The sequence below is a fragment of the Nipponia nippon genome, unplaced genomic scaffold (assembly GCF_047370975.1).
Source record: "Nipponia nippon isolate SJK-2023a ecotype South Korea unplaced genomic scaffold, ASM4737097v1 scaffold_3, whole genome shotgun sequence".
NCBI classification, from domain to species: Eukaryota; Metazoa; Chordata; class Aves; order Pelecaniformes; family Threskiornithidae; genus Nipponia; species Nipponia nippon.
In genome coordinates, this window is record NW_028262347.1 from 90,546,259 (window position 1) to 90,567,732 (window position 21,474).

At 38.6% G+C, this 21,474-nt stretch overlaps 1 protein-coding gene across 5 annotated transcripts; it reads left to right on the forward strand.

Moving 5' to 3' along the window:
* The first annotated feature begins 136 nt into the window (after positions 1-136).
* Positions 137-18,663, forward strand: SLC25A16 (solute carrier family 25 member 16). 5 transcript variants are annotated; one of them, XM_087766572.1, is made up of 9 exons: positions 140-370; positions 1,406-1,498; positions 3,776-3,909; positions 5,616-5,679; positions 12,548-12,669; positions 13,209-13,275; positions 14,107-14,269; positions 15,141-15,209; positions 17,071-18,663. In XM_087766572.1, exons 1-9 carry the CDS (start codon positions 277-279, stop codon positions 17,225-17,227), a joined length of 963 nt encoding a protein of 320 aa, XP_087622698.1. In that variant the 5' UTR covers positions 140-276; the 3' UTR covers positions 17,228-18,663. The 5 variants fall into 5 exon arrangements, with proteins under 5 accessions (XP_087622700.1, XP_087622698.1, XP_087622699.1 ...); XM_087766577.1 differs by having other exon boundaries at positions 340-370; positions 1,406-3,269; XM_087766574.1 differs by lacking the exons at positions 15,141-15,209; positions 17,071-18,663 and adding an exon at positions 14,844-15,133 and having other exon boundaries at positions 137-370.
* Positions 18,664-21,474: the final 2,811 nt, after the last annotated feature.

Genomic DNA, 21,474 nt, shown 5'->3' on the forward strand with positions numbered 1-21,474 from the left:
ACTCGGGCCTTGCCGGGGCGACCCGGTGCCTGCCGAGGGGAGGCGGCGGCGGGGCGCGCCGCCCCGCAACCGCCGCCTCTGACGCGATCTGCAGGCGCCGCGGCGCGGCCCGCCGGCCCCTGCCGTGGCTCGGCGCGGCCGGGACCGCAGTGACGGCGGGGGCCGCCCCGAGCTCCGCCCCTGCGCCGCGGCGGGGGCGCCGCGCGGCACCATGCGCTGCCCGCTCGCCGCCTGAGGGAGCCGCCGCCGCCCGCCTCCCGCGCCCGGCCCTGCCCCATGGCTTCCCCGGCGGCGGCGGGGCCCGGCGCCGCGCTGCCCCCGAGCGCGGCGCGCCGCGACTTCTACTGGCTGCGCTCCTTCATCGCCGGAGGTGGGTGCCCCGGGCGGGCCCCTGCCCGGCGGCGTGCGGTGCCCGGTCTCTCCGGGCCTCCCGCCGGCTGCCAGGGGCGGGGGGCCGGGCTCTGCCGGGGGAGAGCAGGGGAGCTGCGCCGGGCCAGGCCCCTGCGAGGCCGCACCGCCCTGCCAGGCGGCCGGGGCCCGGGGGCGGTGCGGCAGGCCGGCGGAGGTCACTTCCGTGTCAGCATCCCCGGGGAAGCCGCCGCCGCCGTCGGCGGGGGAAGCGGGGCCCTCTCTTTCTTTCCCCTTCCTTCCCCTCATGCGCCAGCGCAGGTGACTCGCTACGGGCGAGTGACTCGCACGTGTGTCAGAACCGGCGAGGAGCCCCGAGCCGTCGCCAGCTCAGTGTTCCAGGAGCCCGAAGCCTCGCTAGGGTGCTCGGGGGCGGCGGGGTGTCCGCCTCCCGGCGCTGCCGCGGCGGCTGTTGTGAAGATGAAGGTGGTGCGAGGCGGCGGCAGCCTAGCAAACGCAGCCCCACGTTATTAACCTCTTAGAGAAAAAGCCTATTTTTTCTTCCTATAGGGTGTCATCCCAGCAGTCTGGCTTGCAAGGGGCTAGGAGGATGTTTTGGTTATTTAAAGTTTTCACGTCAGGCCGCGCTCGCTGTTGGATCTCGCTCTGGAGTAGCGCGGGGTACACGGCGGGCGCGTAGCCCGCTCCCCTGGGAGGGCAGCTACGGCTGTTCTCCGCAGCAGGGAGGGAGCAAGCAGGGCGGAAAACTCCCGAGTAACTTTCTTTGAAAGCTTCTGCTGTGACTTCAGCAGCTGGGAGACGGCGGCCTGGGTTTTTGTAATCTGGAAAAGTAGCTTGCACATTTCATTACGGCTTTAAGGGTTTTGTAACATACTTGTAATAGTGGCTGTTTATTTGTCATCGGGGCTTTTTTGAGGTCCTAATTAGTTTCTCCTCACCTATTCAATTTAAAAGTACGTTAGAATAATCCTTTATATATCTGCTGACATAAAGAACTTTTGCATGCCGTCACTCTTGTTTTTCCCCTCTTGGAAAGGTGTTGCAGGATGTTGTGCCAAAACAACTACTGCACCACTGGATCGAGTAAAGATTTTGCTGCAAGCTCATAACCACCATTACAAACATCTAGGTAAGATGGCTGCTGCGTGTCTGATTTTTGGTTTTAAATGCAATGCGTATGGTTTGGGTTTGTTGATTTATTCAACGATGTGGCCGATAAAAAAAGGTGCTAATCAGACAGAAGGTTGTATCGGTCTGGTTAGTCTCTTTGCTATGTTTTGTTAGTATTTAAAAAGAAAAACAAAGCCCTGTGTGAGTAAGTTGCGGTATTGGTTGATGTATTAGAGATTGAGATGTCAGAATAATCCTTAATAAGGCACATAAGAGCTAGGCTTGGTCTTCCCCTTCCTGAAGCCAGCAGGAGACTGGTAATCACAGGTTCAAAGCTTGGATCACTCGTGTAAAAACTGTCACCCCTGGTAACTGCTGCAGTCTGCCACAGTGATGGCCCGTTTCCAGGGGCTGTGGGAATCGGTGCCGTTCAGAGCCCGGGGTAGCCCTCACGGGGGCTGGTGATTACAAGACAGTGACCGCCGAACCCTGCAAGACTCCCGTGCACTTACGCTCGCAGCCTGCAGCGTGGTTGATGTGAATTGAAGCTAGAAGTGGATCTGTGCTTGGCGTAAGGTGCAGGTGGTCTGTATTCGGCGTCTGCGTTGCATCATGGTGAGAGGATAAACTCACAGTTGTCGGCGTGTTCAGAACCATTCTCTGTGGGGTTGTAACAGTGCCCCCTTGTGCATAGTATTTGAGGCATTTTATGTCATATGTTCTTGAAATAGGTTATAACTCATGTTCTGAAATTTAAGTGTGTTACAGTTGTCAAAAAGAAGAAAATTGGAGTTGGTTAAGTTTACATGTAATGAAACTTTGGAATTTTTAACTTCGAGACTAAAGATAATTTTTTTTTTTAAAGGCTGGAAAAATAAATCTTGAAACAAAGTTCAAGGGCTATATATTCACTTCACTGTACCAAAAAGGGAAACACAAGTAATGTGGCATTTTGGTACCACAGTCACATAAGTATACGCTCAAATCTGCAGTCTAAGAATTGAAGGCTGAAATAACTGGTTTGACTGAGGTTTTAAATCCTTAGTTTCCGTTTGCTTTGTACTGTGCCATAATTGGCATGTAAACTCTTATACGCTTCCCTATTTAGGGTGTTAGATAGGATTCTGATTATTAGAAGTGTGTCTGACTTGAATGCGTGCCCTTGTTACGTGTAGGCAAAAAAGAAAATTATGTGGATGGGATACCTTTCGGTGCAGAGACACGATGGATTTGTTCATCAAAGTTCTCACTAAATGTTCTTACTGCCCTGGCTCCATGGAGTTTGTGCCACATGGATCTTGGAGCATGTGTTTTAAGAAATAAGAACAGTAACTCATCATTCCAGGGTAGAGAGAAATTCTAATCATGGCATAAGTATTTTCAGAGGCATTTAATAATCGTGACATCTTAAAAACACATTTAATATTGTATTCTTAGAACCCCAGAAACTAATTAATACTTGCTTTATGTAAACTTCAAATGAAAGTTTGTCAACTACTCTCTTTTTCTGCCTGAAAGTAAGATAAATGTGTAAGCCTTTTTCATGTTCAGCTCTTATATTATTAAGTAGTTGCATATGAATGAAAACTGTTTAACTGTTACAGTTTATTCCTTTAAAAAAAAAAGTCAATTCGATAGCAATTGTGCGTAACTAATAATATGTTTATAATAAAACTGTAGGTTTTGCCCAGACTTTGTGTGATCTTGCATTATTTCCCACCTATTAAAAGGGAATAGGATTGCTTCTTATTGCAACAACTCTGGGACAGGAAGTGTGAGATGTTTAAGTTGTAAGTAATGAGAGTGTTAAACTTGTTTACTTCATTTCCTCAGTGATGACATTTAATCTGTAATTCAGCATGTAGTAATATTAGACTGTTTTCCTGTGGTTTTAGATTTTTAAGTATTTATTTATTTTGAATTGACTGCATTACAAGTCGACCAGTTTCCTTCCTTCTGTTGCTAGTATTAGCTTCTGGGGGAGGATAGATAGATAGATCTGCAGTAGGATTGCTTGCGGTCCAGGCAAGTCACGGGGCCTGAAATGCATGAATTCAGAAAGAGGTCCACCAAGTCTGGGAGGTGAGAAGGCTGATAAAACTTAACCTTAAACCTCCTGCTTCTGGCAATGTTTGGGCATTGAAAGTGGATTTTCCCCTCTCCATAGTTAGATGAGCAACATGATCTGGCCTTAGTTCTATGCATACTTTCTTATTGTCAGTAATATGTGCTTGATTTTTTTTTTTCCCCTCCCCCCAGTGTAATTGTTCAATACTTCTTTTTGTATTGCTGGCAGGAGTGTTTTCTACATTGTGTGCTGTCCCCAAAAAGGAAGGTTACCTTGGGCTGTATAAAGGAAACGGGGCAATGATGATTAGAATCTTTCCGTATGGCGCAATTCAGTTTATGGCATTTGACCGATATAAAAAGGTAGTTAAATTTATTTTGTTTTCCTTTTCTTTTTTTCTGCCTACAATGAATACAGATTCTTTAAGTGATCGAAACTAACACTGAAACTTTTCCGTATTATTAATTAGCTGCATGTCTTTTCTAAGGTTGCTTAATTTTATCTGAATCTACCCATTAAAAATGCCAGGGCAACAGTGAAACTGTTTGCAGTGTTGCTTACAGAAAAAAAATTCCTGCTGATTTTGGTACTTTTGTATTGTTGAGAGTAACTTTTTTTTTAATGAAAGAAAAAGGTAATTTAAAGTCTGGTGCTATTTGTAATGCTAGAAGGTAGCCCTTTGTGACTAATGTAGGAACAAAATGTAAAATGGAACCTCTTTCTTATATTGTGTTGGGATTCTTAGTACTTGGCGGATGGAACAACCTAAACTTGAAAGTCTGTCTGGATATGACTGTTATATTTGACCTGACAAATGACTTTGTCAGGCTCTAGATAAAAATTACCTGGAAGAGAAAATGCTTGGCCCCCCAAGATTTGTGGATTCCTTTCTGCTCTCATGCATTTACTCTTTCGTAATAAATACATAATAAATCCCTGCAACATCTTTTGGAGGTCAGGTGTTAGCATGAACATGTTTTTAAACATTGCTTATATGTGGTGAAAAATACCATTTTACGGTTAGTGATGAGGAATGCTGTGTTTGAAAGGTCAGATTTAGTACCCAGTGAAGTAAATTGCGTGATCTTTACTGAAGACAGTGAGATTGAAATTGTGGTTCTCTTCCCTAAAGAGCAAATTTCAGAAGGCTGATGCAAAGAAGTAACTGTAGTGAGTTTCATATGTTCTTTTTTTGTGGTGTAATCATAAAGGCTGTTGAGCTATGCTTGTTTCATGTTGTATTAAATAAAAGACCATGCCATGCTTTATAATGAAATGATTTATGAATCTGCAAATTTCAAGAAACCATTTAGCATCATAGCAGATTCTTTTATCTGTTAATTGACAACAAGCATTCAAGATGTTTTGCAGGAATGTGTAAAAGGGGAAAAAAACCCTCCAATTCTTAAAGAAGGAAGATAGGAAATTATCTTCGTTATACCAATAACTGCTTCTTAAATAGTCTCAGTTATTTGATAAAAGCCTGGAAACTAGTTTCTAACTTCCTTCCAGGACATAATGTAACTTTGGAAGTTCTTGCTCTCAAATGCTTGTCCAATTTCTCTCTTCTCTCTTTTTTTTTTTTTTTTTTTTCCTTAAATCCAGTTAAAGTCTTAAAAATATCTTTATAGGAGTACATTTCACAGGCTGCGCATGGAAGAAAAATTTACTCTTCTCAAACGTGTCACGTTTCAACTTTGCTCAGTGTCCTTTGCTCTCTATCACGCAACAAGGATAGTATTCAGTTTGCCTTGTTTGACACACATTAAAGATAACTAAATAAACAATTAATCTAGTTTCTGAACTAAACGGTACAAATACTTTCAACTAATCGTTCTGCCTTGTTAGTAGAATCTTAGCACTTTTGTGTTCCTACTAAGAAATTGGTAACAGCAGCAATGTTCAGAAAATTCTTTTAACAGTAATTAAGTGCTCTGGTTCGAATTTGTAGTGTTGTAAACTTCTTGGAAACAGCTATAGAGTTTGCATTAATGTGCTAATAAACTGTGTGATGTACTTCCCTGTATTTTCTGATATACGACTATTGTAAATGTTCTGTATTTTGTAGGTAATAAAGAAGCAACTTGGGATTTCAGGGCATGTGCATCGATTAATGGCTGGATCCATGGCAGGTATAGTTTTGTACTTGAATTTCAGACATCCCTTTTGCTGAAAAGTTAATATTTGTTTAGAGGATGATTTGTTGTGTTTTCAGGTCAAACTGTTGCAAATTTGTATTATGCAAAAATACTAGTAAATGGTTAATGTAGCAACTAGTTGCCTAATTGAAAACTGTTTGTCTAAGACTATTCTTTAAAATATATTTGTTCAAGCACTGAATTTTGTGCTATGTTGTAAAGCACAGTTTTATAGTGTTTATTATGACTTTTAAAAAATGAAAAATCCAGTGTCATCAAGATGAAGTATAAAGATGCAGGTTTTAGTAGAATCGTCTCATCGGCCTGTATGCCATTGCTACGACGTTGAGAATAAGCCCATAGAAATAGAGAACTGCAGCTCCTTGAGTGGGTGGATTCTTTGGATTTGCCAGAAACATCTATACTTAACATCCAACACAGGATTGTCGTGATACTCTTTAGAGAGCATATGTGTGAACGTTAAAAAACATCATTTATCAATTAGTGCAATAGCAGCGGAAAAACCCCACTTGTAAGCTGCCAGTATATAGTATGATTATACATTTCTATTTTCCTCTTGCTAGTCATTCAGCCAAAAGTAGCTAAGAAAAACCAGGGAAAGGTAAGTAATAGTGGACTGATTTTTAATTCAGGTGGTTCTTTGTGTGCTTTTACTTTGTAAAACAGGCTTAATACTGTCTAGTGACAGTCCTTAAATAGTTACGAAATGAGTATTAATATTTAGCTGCTTTTGCAATAAAAGTACTGGGATTTGTTAAAACTACCTTTAGTTAAACTAGGAGGACCTCATGAAAGTATTTTGGCTTTGCATGCCATCAGACAAAAAGGAAAGACAATGAAATGAAACTATTCAGAGATCTTAAAAACTAGCAAAACCCATTTGGCATGATATGTTCCAGAACCTGGGTGGCTTTCTATCTGAAAGAAGTGGAAAAGAACCATATATTTTTTTTTCTTCCCTTTTTTTTTCTGTCTTCCCCCTGGCTTTAACTGTACTAAAGAACACCCCCCCCCCAAAAAAAAAAAAAAAAAAAAAAGCTTATTATTAGCTTTTTCAGGAGCCTTGTTAGAGACCTGGAACCTGACTTGTGAGGCACTGTGAAAACACTGAATAATCAGCTTAACTGTCAGTGTTGGACATGCTGGAATTCTTTGCATAGATACATTAATAGCATCTGGCATCGTTTTAAGCACCTTACTGGTTAAATCTGTTTTGTGTAGTTAGTGTAACAGAAATAGAATTAATATACAGTACCATCTGGAAATCATGATCAAATAAAATGCTTTGTGTGGTGCATTTAAGTACGATATACTCAGTAGTCCGGTATTGAGAACGACAAAATTGAGTAGATGAGCTAGACTTAGGTGTGTGGTGAAATGAATATAGCAGTCAGGTATAGTAATAGTATCACATGTGAGTGTCTTACTATTTGTTTACTTGGTGGGATTAACTGCTTTTTGGGATATTCATTGGATAAATAAGAGGGGATGGTTTATATTGAGTACGCCAAGAAGATATAGGGGAGGAAGGAGGCGCTAAGAAGAGCATAGAGTTTGAAATCTGATACAGAAGTTCACTCGGTGGATAAGGAATTGGCTGCATGGTCGCACTCAAAGAGTTGCGGTCAACAGCTCCATGTCCAAGTGGAGACCAGTGATGAGTGGCATTCCTCAGGGGTCGGTATAGGGACTGCACTGTTTAACATCTTTGTCAGCAATATGGACAGTGGGATGGAGTGCACCCTCAGCAAGTTTGCTGACGATACCAAGCTGTGTGGTGAGGTTGACATGCTGGAGGGAAGGGATGACATCCAGAGGGACCTTGACGGGCAGGCCTGTGCAAACCTCATGGAGTTCAACAAGGCCAAGTGCAAGGTCCTGCACATGGGTCTGGGCGATCCCAAGCACAAATACAGGCTGGGTGGAGAATGGATTGAGAGAAGCCCAGAGGAGAAGGACTTGCAGATGTTGGTTGATAGGAAGCCCAATGTGAGCCAGCAATGTGCGTTTGCAGCCCAGAAAGCCAACCGTATCCCGGGCTGCATGAAAAGAAGCGTGGCCAGCGGGTGGAGGGAGGTGATTCTGCCCCTTTGCTCTCATGAGACCCCACCTGGAGTACTGTGTTCAGCTCTGGGGCATCCAGCGTAAGGACATGGACCTGTTGGAGTGGGTCCAGAGGAGGGCCACAAAAATGATCAGAGGGATGGAACACCTTTGCTATGAGGACAGGCTGAGAGAGTTGGGCTTGTTCAGCCTGGAGAAGAGAAGGCTCCGGGGAGACCTTAGAGCAGCCTTCCAGTACCTGAAGGGGGCCTACAAGAAAGCTGGAGAGGGACTTTTTACGAGGGCCTGTAGTGATAGGACAAGGGGTAATGGCTTTAAACTGAGAGAAGGTAGATTGAGATTAGATATAAGGAAGAAATCCTTCACTGTGAGGGTGGTGAGGCACTGGAACAGGTTGCCCAGAGAAGCTGTGGATGCCCCACCCCTGGAAGTGTTCGAGGCCAGGTTGGATGGGGCTTTTGAGCAACCTGGTCTAGTGGAAGGTGTTCCTGCCCATGGCGGGGGGTTGGAACCAGATGATCTTTAAGGTCCCTTCCAACCCAAACCATTCTATGATTCTAAGTTCTCTAGACTTGCAAGCAAAATAAAAAAATACTTTTAAAATCAACTGGTAATTTCTTGCTTTAAGTCCTGTGGCTTAGTCTCTTGCTGGCTCCAATAAGGGATATTATTTTTTTTCTTCCAAGTTTAAGTGACTAAAGAAGACTGTGAGCTGCATGCACCCCAATGTTGGTGGAGAGGGGTCTTCACAGTTTCCTGGAATCCAATATTATGCAGTTGAAAATGGATAGCTCTTGTTTCCCTTTCCTTTTTGTCCCCTCTACACCATCTAGCCACACAGCTGTCTGCTTTCACTTCTGTGTACGCTACTGATACTTCAGTCTTGGTTATGTCAGTGTTTCCAACATTACCAGCAGTCAAAAGACCCGAATCAGCTTCGAAGTGGTGGGGAACATTTGAGTATCTTCTGTAACTGATAAACAGGATCAAAAGCATATCCACAGGGAAAAACAAGGCCATGAGGATGGGGGTAGTGGAGTGAGAGAAAAGAAAAACCTTTTGTAATGCATATATCTAAGGAGACCAAGTTAAAGTTACTGTGGAAACTTTAACTCTGAATTTCCTGAGCCTTGTGTGATTCAAATTTCAGCTGTAACACCTCATTAACAGATAAATGGTGTATAACTTCTTTTAAGGAAAGACAGAGCTGGGGAGAAGATAGAGAAATCATAGAGGTTAGTGGGGTTTAGGAAACAAAATGATCAAATAACACCTGTATCACAGGATGATTTTGCAAATCTAAATATTGTTTTAGTTTTCTAATTGAAAAATCTGGATTAAAACACAGAAATGTGTATTTCCTCCCCTGCACTTCATTAACTTCACAATAAAAAAAGCTGAAAAAGACTAGATGTTATCTAGAATAAACTCAAGTTCCATGAAACTGATACAGAAAGCATGTTTTTGTTTTTATCTTTTTTACTTTTAGTAAAAGCAATTGGAAAACAGTACTGATTGAGGAGGATACTGCTGTCTCAATTTTAAATAGTATGTAATTAACAGTTACCTAGTTGAGTCAACATTTTAAAAGAATCTGTGCTGCTTATTTCTTCAGGTGCAGTTCAGAAAGAAACAGAATTATATATTGGAGGCCTAGAAATATTAGGACTTGTAAATCAGGGAGTTCTTTAACCTGTCTGATAAATATTCTTTGTCATCAGCTGTTTCTCTGTATGTATAGTTTCTGAAGCTTTGATTTGTTCAGAAGATGCCTCCTTGATAAACTAAAGGAGCATATCTTCTGCAGTTCAAGGCTATGACTTGTGCTTATCACTTTATTAATTGTATACCTCTGAATCACTTGGTAATACTTAATTTGATCTATGTAGTTATTGATAAAGTACAGAGAGCGTGATACAGAAGTCATAAAAACTTGCCTATCAGATATGGTTTTTTTTTTTCTTGCTCCAGATTTTTTTTTTTTACTTTTCAAAGAAAGAAAATTACTAAGAATGTAGGAATAGTAGGGAAATTGGGAGACAGAGGTAAATCTCTGTCCACCTAATCTCATTGTTAACTCCCAAAGCCTGGGAAGCAAATCAAGGACAGTCTAATTCCTGTTGTGCTTCATTGACGCTAAGTCTCAGTAAAGGTCTGTGTAACCCAGTATCTTGTTCCCAAGAGTGGTCAAAGGTGCTTGAGGACAATGTGGTAAGTGAAGAATGGTCTTCCCCTGACTTCCTTGACTTCTGAGTCAGCATTTGCAATGTAGTAGGTTGCTGTTTTTGAAGAAGTGGTTTCTTAAAGGAGGGAGGAGCTACATTGCTCTATTATGATTATTTCAGGTCAGATACTGGGAATTGCAGTATGTATCTCTTAACTGTTGAGATACTTGCAATTCTGTCCTGTTTAACCAACCGTGGGAGAGATTTTTGGCTCAACTCTTGTTACTTGGGTAGACTTTGCTTCCTCAAGACAGGTAATCAGCCTTAAGATGTTGTGGTCTGACTTCTGATAAGTCATAATATTTAGGGAGTAGAGATGAGATTAGTAATTTTGTAGATTTCACCACAATGACTTTGTGTCCCAAAGCTGGCCACCATTCTTTGCAGAAAGGATAGTGTCTCTTCTGAGCCCCAAAGGAAATCTTGATCCCTTGTATGTACATTTTGCTTATATGAACAGTAAGCAGTAACATGCCTCTCCCAGTTGCTTCAAGAAAGCATATTTTGTGGCTGATGTTAGAAATCATGTTTTCTTCCAGAATTCATGGCTAGAGGATTTTAAGTAAAAAAACCACAAACAAACAAACAAACAACAAACCCCAAACACCTATTTAAATCCTTACTACATATGGTTTCTTTCAGTTCCGATTTTTTTTTTTTCGGTTGTACTATTTTTGGAATGCGTTCACTCGTTAGTGCATTCACTGAGCTCTTGGTTGGTCTATTTGCTAGCCTTTGTTCAGAGAATATTCCTGGATACATGTCAGTGCATGATTGGAAAGAGAAGGGGGATAAAGTCTGTTTTCTGAAGTGGGATGACTTTCCTGTGAACTCTTAAGCTCTGTAAAAGCTTTTTTCCTTTTTTAAAAAAATTTTTTTTTAAACTGCTTGAATTCATCCATTTTACAGTATTTCTGGACATCTCAGGCAATCTATTAGGAAAAGGCTGTAGTCTGAGGGATTGCATTTAATAATGTAGGTCAGTGGAAACAGTCCTAAAGTTGCTTTGGTGTTTTGCAGCTTCCAACTTTTGAACCCTATGGGTGAGATAACATCAGAAATCAAGTGCAGATGTCTGCTTTTTGTTCAGAGGAATCGTCCAAAATCTCTGAACTAGATGTTTTTGTCTTCTAAAATAAATTACTGGTAGGATACTCCAGAAGGCCACAAACTTTACTCTCAATTGACAGTTGACCTGTGTCAGCTTTTTGGATAGCTCACTTAGGGTGTTCATTTTTTTTTTTCCCATCTAATCCTGATATCTGCTGTCAGATCATTCAGCTTACTAAAGTTGCTTTTTTTTCTTTCCAAACATAAAGGTTATGAAGAGTGTGTGCTGGAGTTGTGTTGTGTTTGGGTTTTGATGTTTGTTGGTTGGTTGGTTTGTTTTTCTTTTCCCCCCTCCCTGTTGTGGTTTTCTCTTGACCTTGTGGAAAGGAGGGGAAATGATACACCTACAAAAAGAGATATCATTAAGAAACTATTAAAACCTAAGAGGAAGTGGCAATTTCCTGCCAGCATAAAAAGTGTGCTTATCTTCTGTAGGACCCGTTTTTAAGGGTGTTGTTTAGCTAAATCAGAGCAGCTGCTAGAAGACAATCATGAAGGTTTTTGCTTTCTTTTTCTTCTTTTCCCAGTGTTTGTTTTTTTTTTAGTGACAGTGGTATACCACCAGAAAATGACCTCTGTTTTTAGTAAACTGTTTTAACTATTCCCTCCAAATCATTTGTCAGCATTTGAGTGGTTTACCTCAAAAACTAGCAGTAGGAAAGAATTTGTTATTCAGGTAACTGTTAGAGGAGTTGTTCTCTGTACTGGAGTTCTGTTTCCAAAATTACAAGTTGGTCAGCATCTAATCGGTTTTGAAGCAGTTCATAACTGGATGAATACTAAGATTTTGTTTTTTTGGCATCTTAAGTTGAGAAATAGCTTTTTTTGTCAGAGTGCTGGTGTAACATAAACTATTAAAATGCAGTAACGCAATGCTGTTATGTACTCTTTATCAGTATGATTCTGACTTTATTTTAAATGTCATTAGAATATATTTGGTATTTTCATGATGCAGTAGATAGATACATGTATCTATATCCAGCAATCACATCAAATTCTGACACAACCTTTTTGAAATTAAACATGTAAATTTTGTGGTTTGATTTTTTTTTTTTTTTTTTTTTTAAGATATGGTAGGATTAGGTTTCATGATTGCAATCCAGTAAAGCTGATGCACTTGACTAGCCTGATGCTTATGAGCCTTGGACTTAAATAAGATTGCTCATGTAAATACAGTTAGGCCCATAAATCTTTGGAAAATCAAAGCCTAGGTGTGCAGCTTCAGTGAACACCAAGTATAAACGTAAATTCTTTGTGTGTTGCTGAAGGTAGTGTTCTTATTTGCTGATTATAAGTGACTAAGTGTTTCTTTAACAAAATAATTTGTATATGCTATTATATTCACTGCCACAAAAGGAAATTATAATTTTCAAAATAATCCTAGAATCAGATAAGGTGTAGGTGAGTTTTGTTTGCTTGTTTTGTTTTTGTTTTTAATAAAGGTATTACAGCAGTGATTTGTACTTACCCTCTTGATATGGTTAGAGTTCGTCTGGCATTCCAAGTAAAAGGGGAACACAAGTACATGGGAATTATCCATGCATTCAAGATGATTTACACAAAGGTATTTTTTTCTTTTAATCTTCAGTCCTGTCAAAGCAAAATATGCTCTTTTTAAAGAATGTTGCACTGCATTGAAAATAGTGGCTTGGTGGAAAATAACATGACTTCATTGCGTGCACATTAAATTTTTTAATATAAAAAAATTATCTGGATGCTTCCTTCTACTTAGGCTGCTAAGATGTAGCCAAGACTTACGTAAGTGGGAGGTCAAAGCAGAGAGAAGTTGCTTTTCAAGAACAAGTAATAGTGATACAAAAAAATTTGGGGAGGAGGGATATGTATAATGCAGAAATGTCTGCTAGATTATGATGTTGGATGTAGATTTTTCTCCTTCATTTTCACGTCTTTTATCTCCTGTGGAGCCAGGCAGTTGTCCCCTCAATTCTTCAGGCACAAGAAATGGAACTCGATATTAGCTCCTTGGTGCTAGATGATGCTAGTCAGATTGCTGTCATATGAATCAGTATGAACAGTCGTATAACTTGTTAAGGCGTTTGTTGTATTTCTTGCCACAAAGGTACTTGTCTCTTTCTTTCAAAGGAAGGTGGTTTTACTGGGTTCTACAGAGGGCTGATGCCAACTGTTGTAGGAATGGCGCCATATGCGGGTAAGTTAAAAACAGAACGTGGCAGTCCTTCAGCAGTTATGTGCGCTACTAAATTTACGTAATATATTTGCACACCTGGTTAATTAACTTCTGTTAAAATCAAGCATTCTGTTTTTTACTGAATGGAGAGGCGAGGCCAGTAGAAGCATTTGCAACTCTTCAATCTTAATCTAGAATTGATAAGTGTGTGTTAAAGCATCTTCAATAGGCAAAGCCTAGCTTTTCTGAAACTTGGAGTTGAGAGGGAGAGGGGTAAAGCAGTGGTTCTTTCTCTTCTGCTTCCCAGTTTTCCCACAAGAAAGCACGTAGGATATTTCTCTTAAACAGGTAGATCCATGAGAGAGCAGAGCGCTGTACAGACGGAGGCTTACAGCGTCTGTATTGGCTCCATCTCCTGGTGACTTTTATGTGAATACTTACACGAGCTAAAGCAGTGGGTGAAGAGCTAAAGCAGTGGGTGACGCAGTGGGTGACGTGGGATGGAGGAACATCAGAACTGCCCAGCTAAACTACACTCATATTTAAAAGATGAGAGATGTTCTTCAGTTAAAAAGATCTTACGACTTAATAGCAATCCAGTAATTTAAAACCCACGGTCTAGCTTATTGAAAGCATTCTTTTAATGTTAATTATAAACACCAATTCATTTGGACAGAAGTTACTGTGGAAGTTCAAAATATTATTTGTCTGTTTCTTTCTGCTTAAGAAAAACTTCTGAAGGAATTGGAAAATAGTTTCATTTTGTAATTGCAGCTTTTTGTTTATGATGATGATGAATCAACAAATAGTTTGCTTTTTTGTGAAAGTACATAAAATTAAATTTCCTTTTAGGTTTTTCATTTTTTACCTTTGGTACCTTAAAGAGCATTGGACTTGCTCAAGCACCAAACTTGCTTGGACGGCCTTCATTAGATAATCCCGATGTCTTAGTTTTGAAAACACATGTAAATCTGCTGTGTGGTGGCATAGCTGGAGCAATAGCTCAGACGATATCGTAAGTTTGGGTATTGTTTGTTTTTTTTTTTTTCCTATATAGTTCTTCATTCTAAATAAACTTTTATCTGAGAATATGATTTTATGTAAGTCTGGTTATTAGTAAGGTTTTTAAGCCAGGTTAATCAGACACTGGAATTCAGTTATTTCCTATTGTTTCATTTACTAAATATCTGTTTGATCTTCATGGTCTTTAAAGATACACGCATTGAGTCAATTAAACAAATTCAGACAAATCTCCTAAAATCAGTTGGAATCTCATTTGGTAAGCTATGAAATTTTGACCATGAACATAATTTGCAGAATTTTCTTATTCCAATATATTTTCAAAACAATGTAACCTGTGAAGCCACACAATTAAAAAAAGAAAAATCTTAGATATTGTATTTGGCATTAATTTTTCTTACTACTTTGCCTGCTTTCTCCATTCTCATGCTGTCCTTGCCAGATTTTATTTTGTCCATAAAATAAATTAATTTAATGGACTTATATGGCATCAATTTTTCACTAAATCACTGCATTACAAATGTCATTTTCTATTAATTCTTAAACTGTCAATTTTATTTTCGATTCAGGTGTCTTCTCCCTCCAGCGTTTTACAGACTGTTTTATACTCTCATCTGATCTTCACGTGTCTTCCTTACTCGTGCCAAATGGAATATATTAAGAGATCTGATTTGCTGGTTTTGGTTGTATAGGGGAAGTCTCCCTTTTTGGAGAACTTTCAGCTGTGTTGAGAATCTGAGCCGGATTCCTGACTCACTGAAAAGGGAGCTTGGAGGTGGCACATGGACTTCTTTGTATTCTTTTTAAAACAATATTCATGTAGTCACACATCTGGTTGATCTGCTGTTCAAATATCTCCTCTGTAGATATCCCCTTGATGTAACTCGTAGGCGAATGCAGTTAGGAGCAGTTCTCCCAGACTCGGAAAAGTGCCTGTAAGTATTTTCTTTTCATCCATAGTAACTGATTTCTCAGATGTTTGAGCAAAGTTAAATTCTTAGTTTTAAAGTTTAAAAAAAAAACAAACCCAAACTACTATGTCGTTGATTTCTTCATTCTTTTAATGAATAAGTTTCCACGCAGGCAAAAGCTGCCATTATCACTCTGGGGTTAAAAAAAAATAACTGAAATCACAATGGCACTTTTGTTACTAATACTCTGTATTAGTAATATAGGGATTTTTTGTATTTTAACTCAACTTGTGGTGTTTTTCTTTAATATCAGCGGGATCCCTAAGAGAGAGACTGCATGCTTCTACTGAAATGAACTACTTCAGTGTTTTTTAATGGTGCAGAATCTATTCCATAAGATGAGTTTACATAATACTGTTTTATTTGACCTTTCTTGCATTTACAGTAATGTCCCACACCCCACACGTAGTTGGGGTTCCTCCCAGGTTTTTTAGTTATATGCTTCAGTCCAGTAGAAGTGGAAGTACCATAATATCCTTAAAATCATAGTATTAAATCAGCTCTCATCTTGAAAAACTTTCTGAATTTCAAATTTCCTCAACCAAATTCAATTCCAGGACAGTTTTATCTTGGTTACTTTCAATCTTGTAGAATTGTGTATGTCTGAATCCAGCATGATGCAGTGTGAACCTCCTGCATGGTGAATTGGATCTTACTAACAGTAGTCTGTCTTAGTGACCTTGCATAAACAACATAGATGTTGCTTACTGTGAAAGTTTTGTGCTGTTCTGTTTTCCTTAGCAGCCTAAGTTTTGGTTTTGGGTTTTTTTTTTTGGTTTTTTTTTTTTTTTTGCTTGGCTATTTTCCACTCCAGATACTTTTAAAACAAAAATGTGTTAATTGTTCTTGGGGTTTTACTTTCTGCATTGGTGAGAACAATCTTTACAGACACTGGGCTTCCCAGTTTAACAATATTGTTGTGACCGTGTTTGGAGAGAGCTATGCCTTGAAGCAGAGTAGACATATATGTCTTTCGAGGATGAGAGGATAAAAAAGTAGGAAATCTTGAAGCTTTGAGGCATATGGAAGATGTTCTCAAAGAGCAATGTCTTTAATAGCTTGGAAATACTGAGCACCTTACAGATTTTTACTCAAGGGCTTTGCATTTAATGTCCATTTGCTCAGTTTCAATATAAGTATGTGAGGAAAATCATTCTCCTTGCATATACACTGCAAATTCTGCTTTTAATAAGGTCAAATATTATATACTTACACAAATCCTAGCATTTCTCTTTTGAGAGAAAACACTAGGCCTGTGTCATGGTGGAGGAAGCTATGCACATGCAGGATGTAGAATACAGAGCTAAACATAAAATTTATGTACACAGCTTTAGAAGGACAGGTACGATCCTGTGCTCAAAGAAAGAGAATGGGATACAAGCCCTAAATACTGATCTTTCATGCAAGAAGTGTGTGCTACATTGGGCAAATTATGTTTCTGTTACTCTGTGTTACATTTGTAAGAAGAATTGATGCTTCTCAACTCCTTCCTGCCAGATAGGCAACAGAATATGCATAGCTATTCTGGTGTAAAATGTCTTATTGTGTCTTTTAGGGCAGGTATTTTCAGACTGAAACTTCTTCAGATGGGATTGCACTGTCCTCTTTCCAATTCCCAGCCCTTGTACCCAAATTTCTTGCAGAAGCTCAGACTTGTCTTCTGAATCCTAAAAAAGACTATAATGCTTTGCTATATGGAGTCCCATGGGTTTTTCTCCATAGATCTCTTAAGAACCAAGTAAACCAAGCGTCTTGTATTTGAAGAAAGTGATTTTGCCTATTGTGTATACGTATCCAATAATGATTTGAGTTCTTGTTTTTCCAGTACAATGGTGCAGACACTGAAATATGTGTATCAACAACATGGAATACGAAGAGGATTGTACCGTGGTTTATCTCTAAATTATATTCGTTGTATTCCTTCCCAGGCTGTGGCTTTTACCACATATGAACTTATGAAACAATTCTTGCACCTCAACTAATTTTTTTTTTTTAAGACTTTCCTGTAAAACTACATTATCAGTCCTCAAATTATATTGGTGAGTAAATTACTTGAAGTTTTAAAAAAAGCTATCTGTTACTGTGGAACTGCTGTTGTCTGACATTTTTATTTGCCAAAATGTGGTTGATTTCCTGGAGTCAAACCAGGAGACAGATCAAAATAAACATTAGTTAGCTATAAACATTTTTTTTGCACTTGATCTTCTAGGCTTCATTAGATTAATGTTAAGAATTACACAGTTTTAAAATTACACCCACATTTTATATGGGTTTCAAGCTGTTAGTTATTTAGCTTTATCACCATTCCAGGAGTTACACACATGGTTATATTGCTTTTTAAGCTAGTAGTTAGACATCTGTTCTTCTTTAAAAATTAAATGGAATAAACTGATTTGAACAAAATGCAATGATTTTCATATTCAAATACTTGCGAGCTCTGTAGAAGCTGAACTCAGCAGACCACAAATCTTTTTGTTCTTTTTTTGTACAAGTTTTCTGTATGCAAGAACAATGCATGTATCTTCAGATTGGTACATATGAAAGTCTCTTCAACCATTTTAATACATAATGACAAGATGTATTTAACAGTATTAGAAATCCTGCAATTTGGAAACCAGTTTCTTGGCATACATTCTATTCTAAAAATTGCTCTATCTACACATAAAAAACCAGGGGGAACTCTTAGAGTGAGAAGTACTAGAAAAGATCTCCTTAAGGCAGTTAGTATGGGCCTAATCTTACAAGACATTTCTGTACCTATTCTGTGGAGCTGAATGTTCTCAATTCAGTTTATTGAAGGCTGAGTATTTTATGTATTTTCCAGTACTAGCTTGTGTAAACAGGTTTGTCCCTACCTTAAAACATGGTGACAAACAAGACTGCATGCTGCTGCATTTACTTATTTAAGCATATGGACCATATTCCACCTCTGCGCAAGAAAAGAAAATGAAGATTGTATTGGAGTCTGTAGATGTGTACATGTACCGTTTCTAAAGTATAGTATGCAATAGACTGTTCCATGTTTTCCTCCTCCTACAATTCCTTTTGTAGAGGGAATTATTTTCCAGATTTGTTTATACATGATTTGCATTGGTACTCCTGATTTTACTCACTTGATTCAGGAAACTGTAAGGCATTTACTTTATGTAAGTTATTTATTTATTGTAAATATTTTAGCACTGTCTTTTAAGAATTGGTAATGGTTATGTTAAGTGGTGGATGGTAAGATCGATTTCCTTCATTTTGACAAATTAGACAAACTGGATTTTGAGTTACATATTCAATACCAACTTTTGTGGCTCATTTTTTTTTTTTCCCCAGTTTCTTAAAACTATGTATTTCTTTGATATTTAACAATGTAGCTATGGACAGAGAATGAGATGTATTTGAATTTATTTTATTAAAAGTTTTGAACTAATGTCTTTGTGTGATTTGTATGTATTGCAGCCAGAACGAATGCATGTTTCTGGAATTATCTGTATGTTTGCCCTTGTGGGTAAATCTGCACAACATAGTCATTCTTAATTAAGAGACAACAAATAAGACTTTTTCATATGATCTTTAGTTTCACTTAAAGGAAAACTAACCAATATCACAGTGAATCTTTATCTTTAAAAGTCCGTGTGGGAGAGCTAAATCCACTGTATTAAAAAAAAAAAAAGAGAGGAGAGATGTGCCATTTTTCTTTCCTGTATTGTTTTACTGTGTGAGCAAATAAGCATCTTCTCAGGTGCCAGTTCTTTGTTATGTTAATACTGTTAAGGATGTTTAAATTCAGAGTTTTACATCTCAATTTTACTAAAAGAGATACATTTGAGGAACTCAAATAGGTTTGAGCTGTGTCATGAAAGTTAAGCAGTTCTTAGGCAGAATAAAGCAGAATCCAGCATATTCACTTTTGAGAGAAAAAGAGCAGTAAAAAGTGCCCCCTAAATAATTGAGTAGGATATTGAATGTGAAAAATAGACCTACTGGATGAAACTGTGATGTATTTTCAGGAATAGTTTTTAAAAATAAAATTTAAAAGTGTATGAATAATTTTAAATTTGGAAGCATTTTAATACTTTTGAGCAAGGTCTATGAAAGAAAAATACTTTTGTCCAGGGGATGGATGGGAGGAGACTGGAGTTTCTAAAATTTTTTTTTTTTTTTAGTAGCTATTTCTAAGTCTTTCTGAAAAGCTTATTCAAGTATTTCTTATTCAGTTAGAACATAAAATTTATTTAGAATATCTGATTACCACATTGGAAACATGGGACTTAATTGTAAATCCTCTTTCTTTCTCCAGTGACAGTCCTATGAAAACTGGGTTGGTTTCATTTTGAACTACTGAGGGATTTATTCCTTTGTTTTTTCTTGTCTGCCTCTTCAGTATTTTCCGTGTACTGAACAAGCAACGTCTACTTTTAGATAGTAAAAAGTACAAGATTAGGCTCCAGCTAAGCTCATTTCTATGCCTTAATCACATATTCTCTAATTATTTTTTCTGTTTACTTTTTCAGCAAATGGAGGGGACCTAAATATCTGTTTTTGACTTTATTTCCTAAAAATTCATATCATAATAATCTCATAACTAATAGTTCTACCCAGTGAAGTAATTATTTTTGTGAAGAAGAACTGGTTATGTAGCCTTGGATAATATTTCTAAATTCTGCTAAACCCACCTATTTCCAGTACTCTTTGCCATAAAAGTAGAAAAGGAAGCCTCACCATTTTAGGACTCCTTCAGGTGAGGCAGTCTCATACAGGCTTATCCATGATAAGTCTTGAACATCTCAGTCTCGGGGGGTTTGTTTCCAGTGATTAAACATTGTGTCTTTAAAATAAACTCCATACTTCATCTCCACATTCTTACAATTGAAAATTTTGCCTGCTGTAACTAAGGCTTATATGTATGACCAATATTTTAGTTTGCAGTCATTACACTGAAAAGTTTCATGCATTTGAACCATTTTTTCTGCATTGATTAATTCCAATGCCTCTATTTATTTTGTTACTGATATTCTCCAGGTGTCTTTTGTTGCTCATTTAAATGAGCTGAGACCTCAAAGTGGACAAATTCTATTGACACTCTTCAAATTACTCCCCTCCTTCCCTGAAAAAGGAGCATGCAAGGCACTTGTTATAAGCCTTCTTTTATGTTTGCAACTCAAAGCAACTATATTTGTTCAATTCAAATAGGTATAAAAGAAAAGATCTCTGTGCTTGGTCCTTAGCTGTGTTTTTATTCTGTGCAATTAGTGTGAGTGAGTCTTTTCAGTTCAGAGATCTCCGCTTCAGTGACGTGAGTGACAGACTGCCCCCCGAGCATCCTGAGGATGGATCCCAGGATGCTTCAGGCTGGTCTGAGTTAGGTTTCCTGTATTCTCACTCTCCTTTCCACTCCTGTTGGCAGGATCTGACCTGTTCTCTTACCACAGTGCTAGCATGGCTGTGTAGTAAATCAGTTCAGGAAGCTGACGGCTTTCCTTGCAGCTAATTTATACTGCTTTATTCTGCTGTTCAACTGCACCTTTGGGTGCTGTTTGACATTTTGCCTCATCTGGGGTAGATAGACTAGATACCACAGTGCTTCTACTGATCTGATGAAAGGTTAACCCACCAAAAGAAATGAATGGGCTTTACTGGCCTCACCTTACTGAACCAGCTCACACTGTGGCTGCACACTTGCTAGATCTGATGCAAGGTAAATTTAATCTCAGATTTAGCTTTAGGAATAAACTTGCTACCTGGGGTGGCAGCAGGCAAGTATATGTTACTGAGTCAATTGCTAGGGAAGACACAGCTGTAGGTTCCCCTCACAAATTTCCCTGATTAAATCCGTGGCCTAAAAAATGAGGGCATATAAAGCATGTTAACTGTAATTATAAACAGCTAACTCCCTGTTTGTCACAGGATTGGAAGGAACAAATTTCATTACCTTGTGATAACAAATTTTTGACAATAAATTCCTGAATTTACACAGTTCAAACTTGATGGAGAATGCTGATGTATCTTAAAATTGTAAGAACATTTTTCTCAACCACTGATAACAGAAGGAATTGAAAGAGCCATAGTCTGAACATTTTAGTGCAACTTTTGGTACTAAAGTAAGGTTTGGTATTTTTCTGGATTTCACAGACTGTGTAGAGATTCCCCAGACTGCTTGGATTTTAGCTAACTTCAAAAAAATATTTAAAGCATATTTTGTACTTTTATAACCATATTCTGTTAAGATATTTCTTTTTTA

Excerpts from the sequence above, each read along its gene's own strand:
- SLC25A16 (XM_087766572.1), top strand. The coding sequence starts at position 277 with ATGGCTTCCCCGGCGGCGGCGGGGCCCGGCGCCGCGCTGCCCCCGAGC. Across the intron at positions 371-1,405 it reads GCGCTCCTTCATCGCCGGAG|GTGTTGCAGGATGTTGTGCC; the intron begins GTGGGTGCCCCG and ends CCTCTTGGAAAG. Across the intron at positions 15,210-17,070 it reads CCAGACTCGGAAAAGTGCCT|TACAATGGTGCAGACACTGA; the intron begins GTAAGTATTTTC and ends TTGTTTTTCCAG.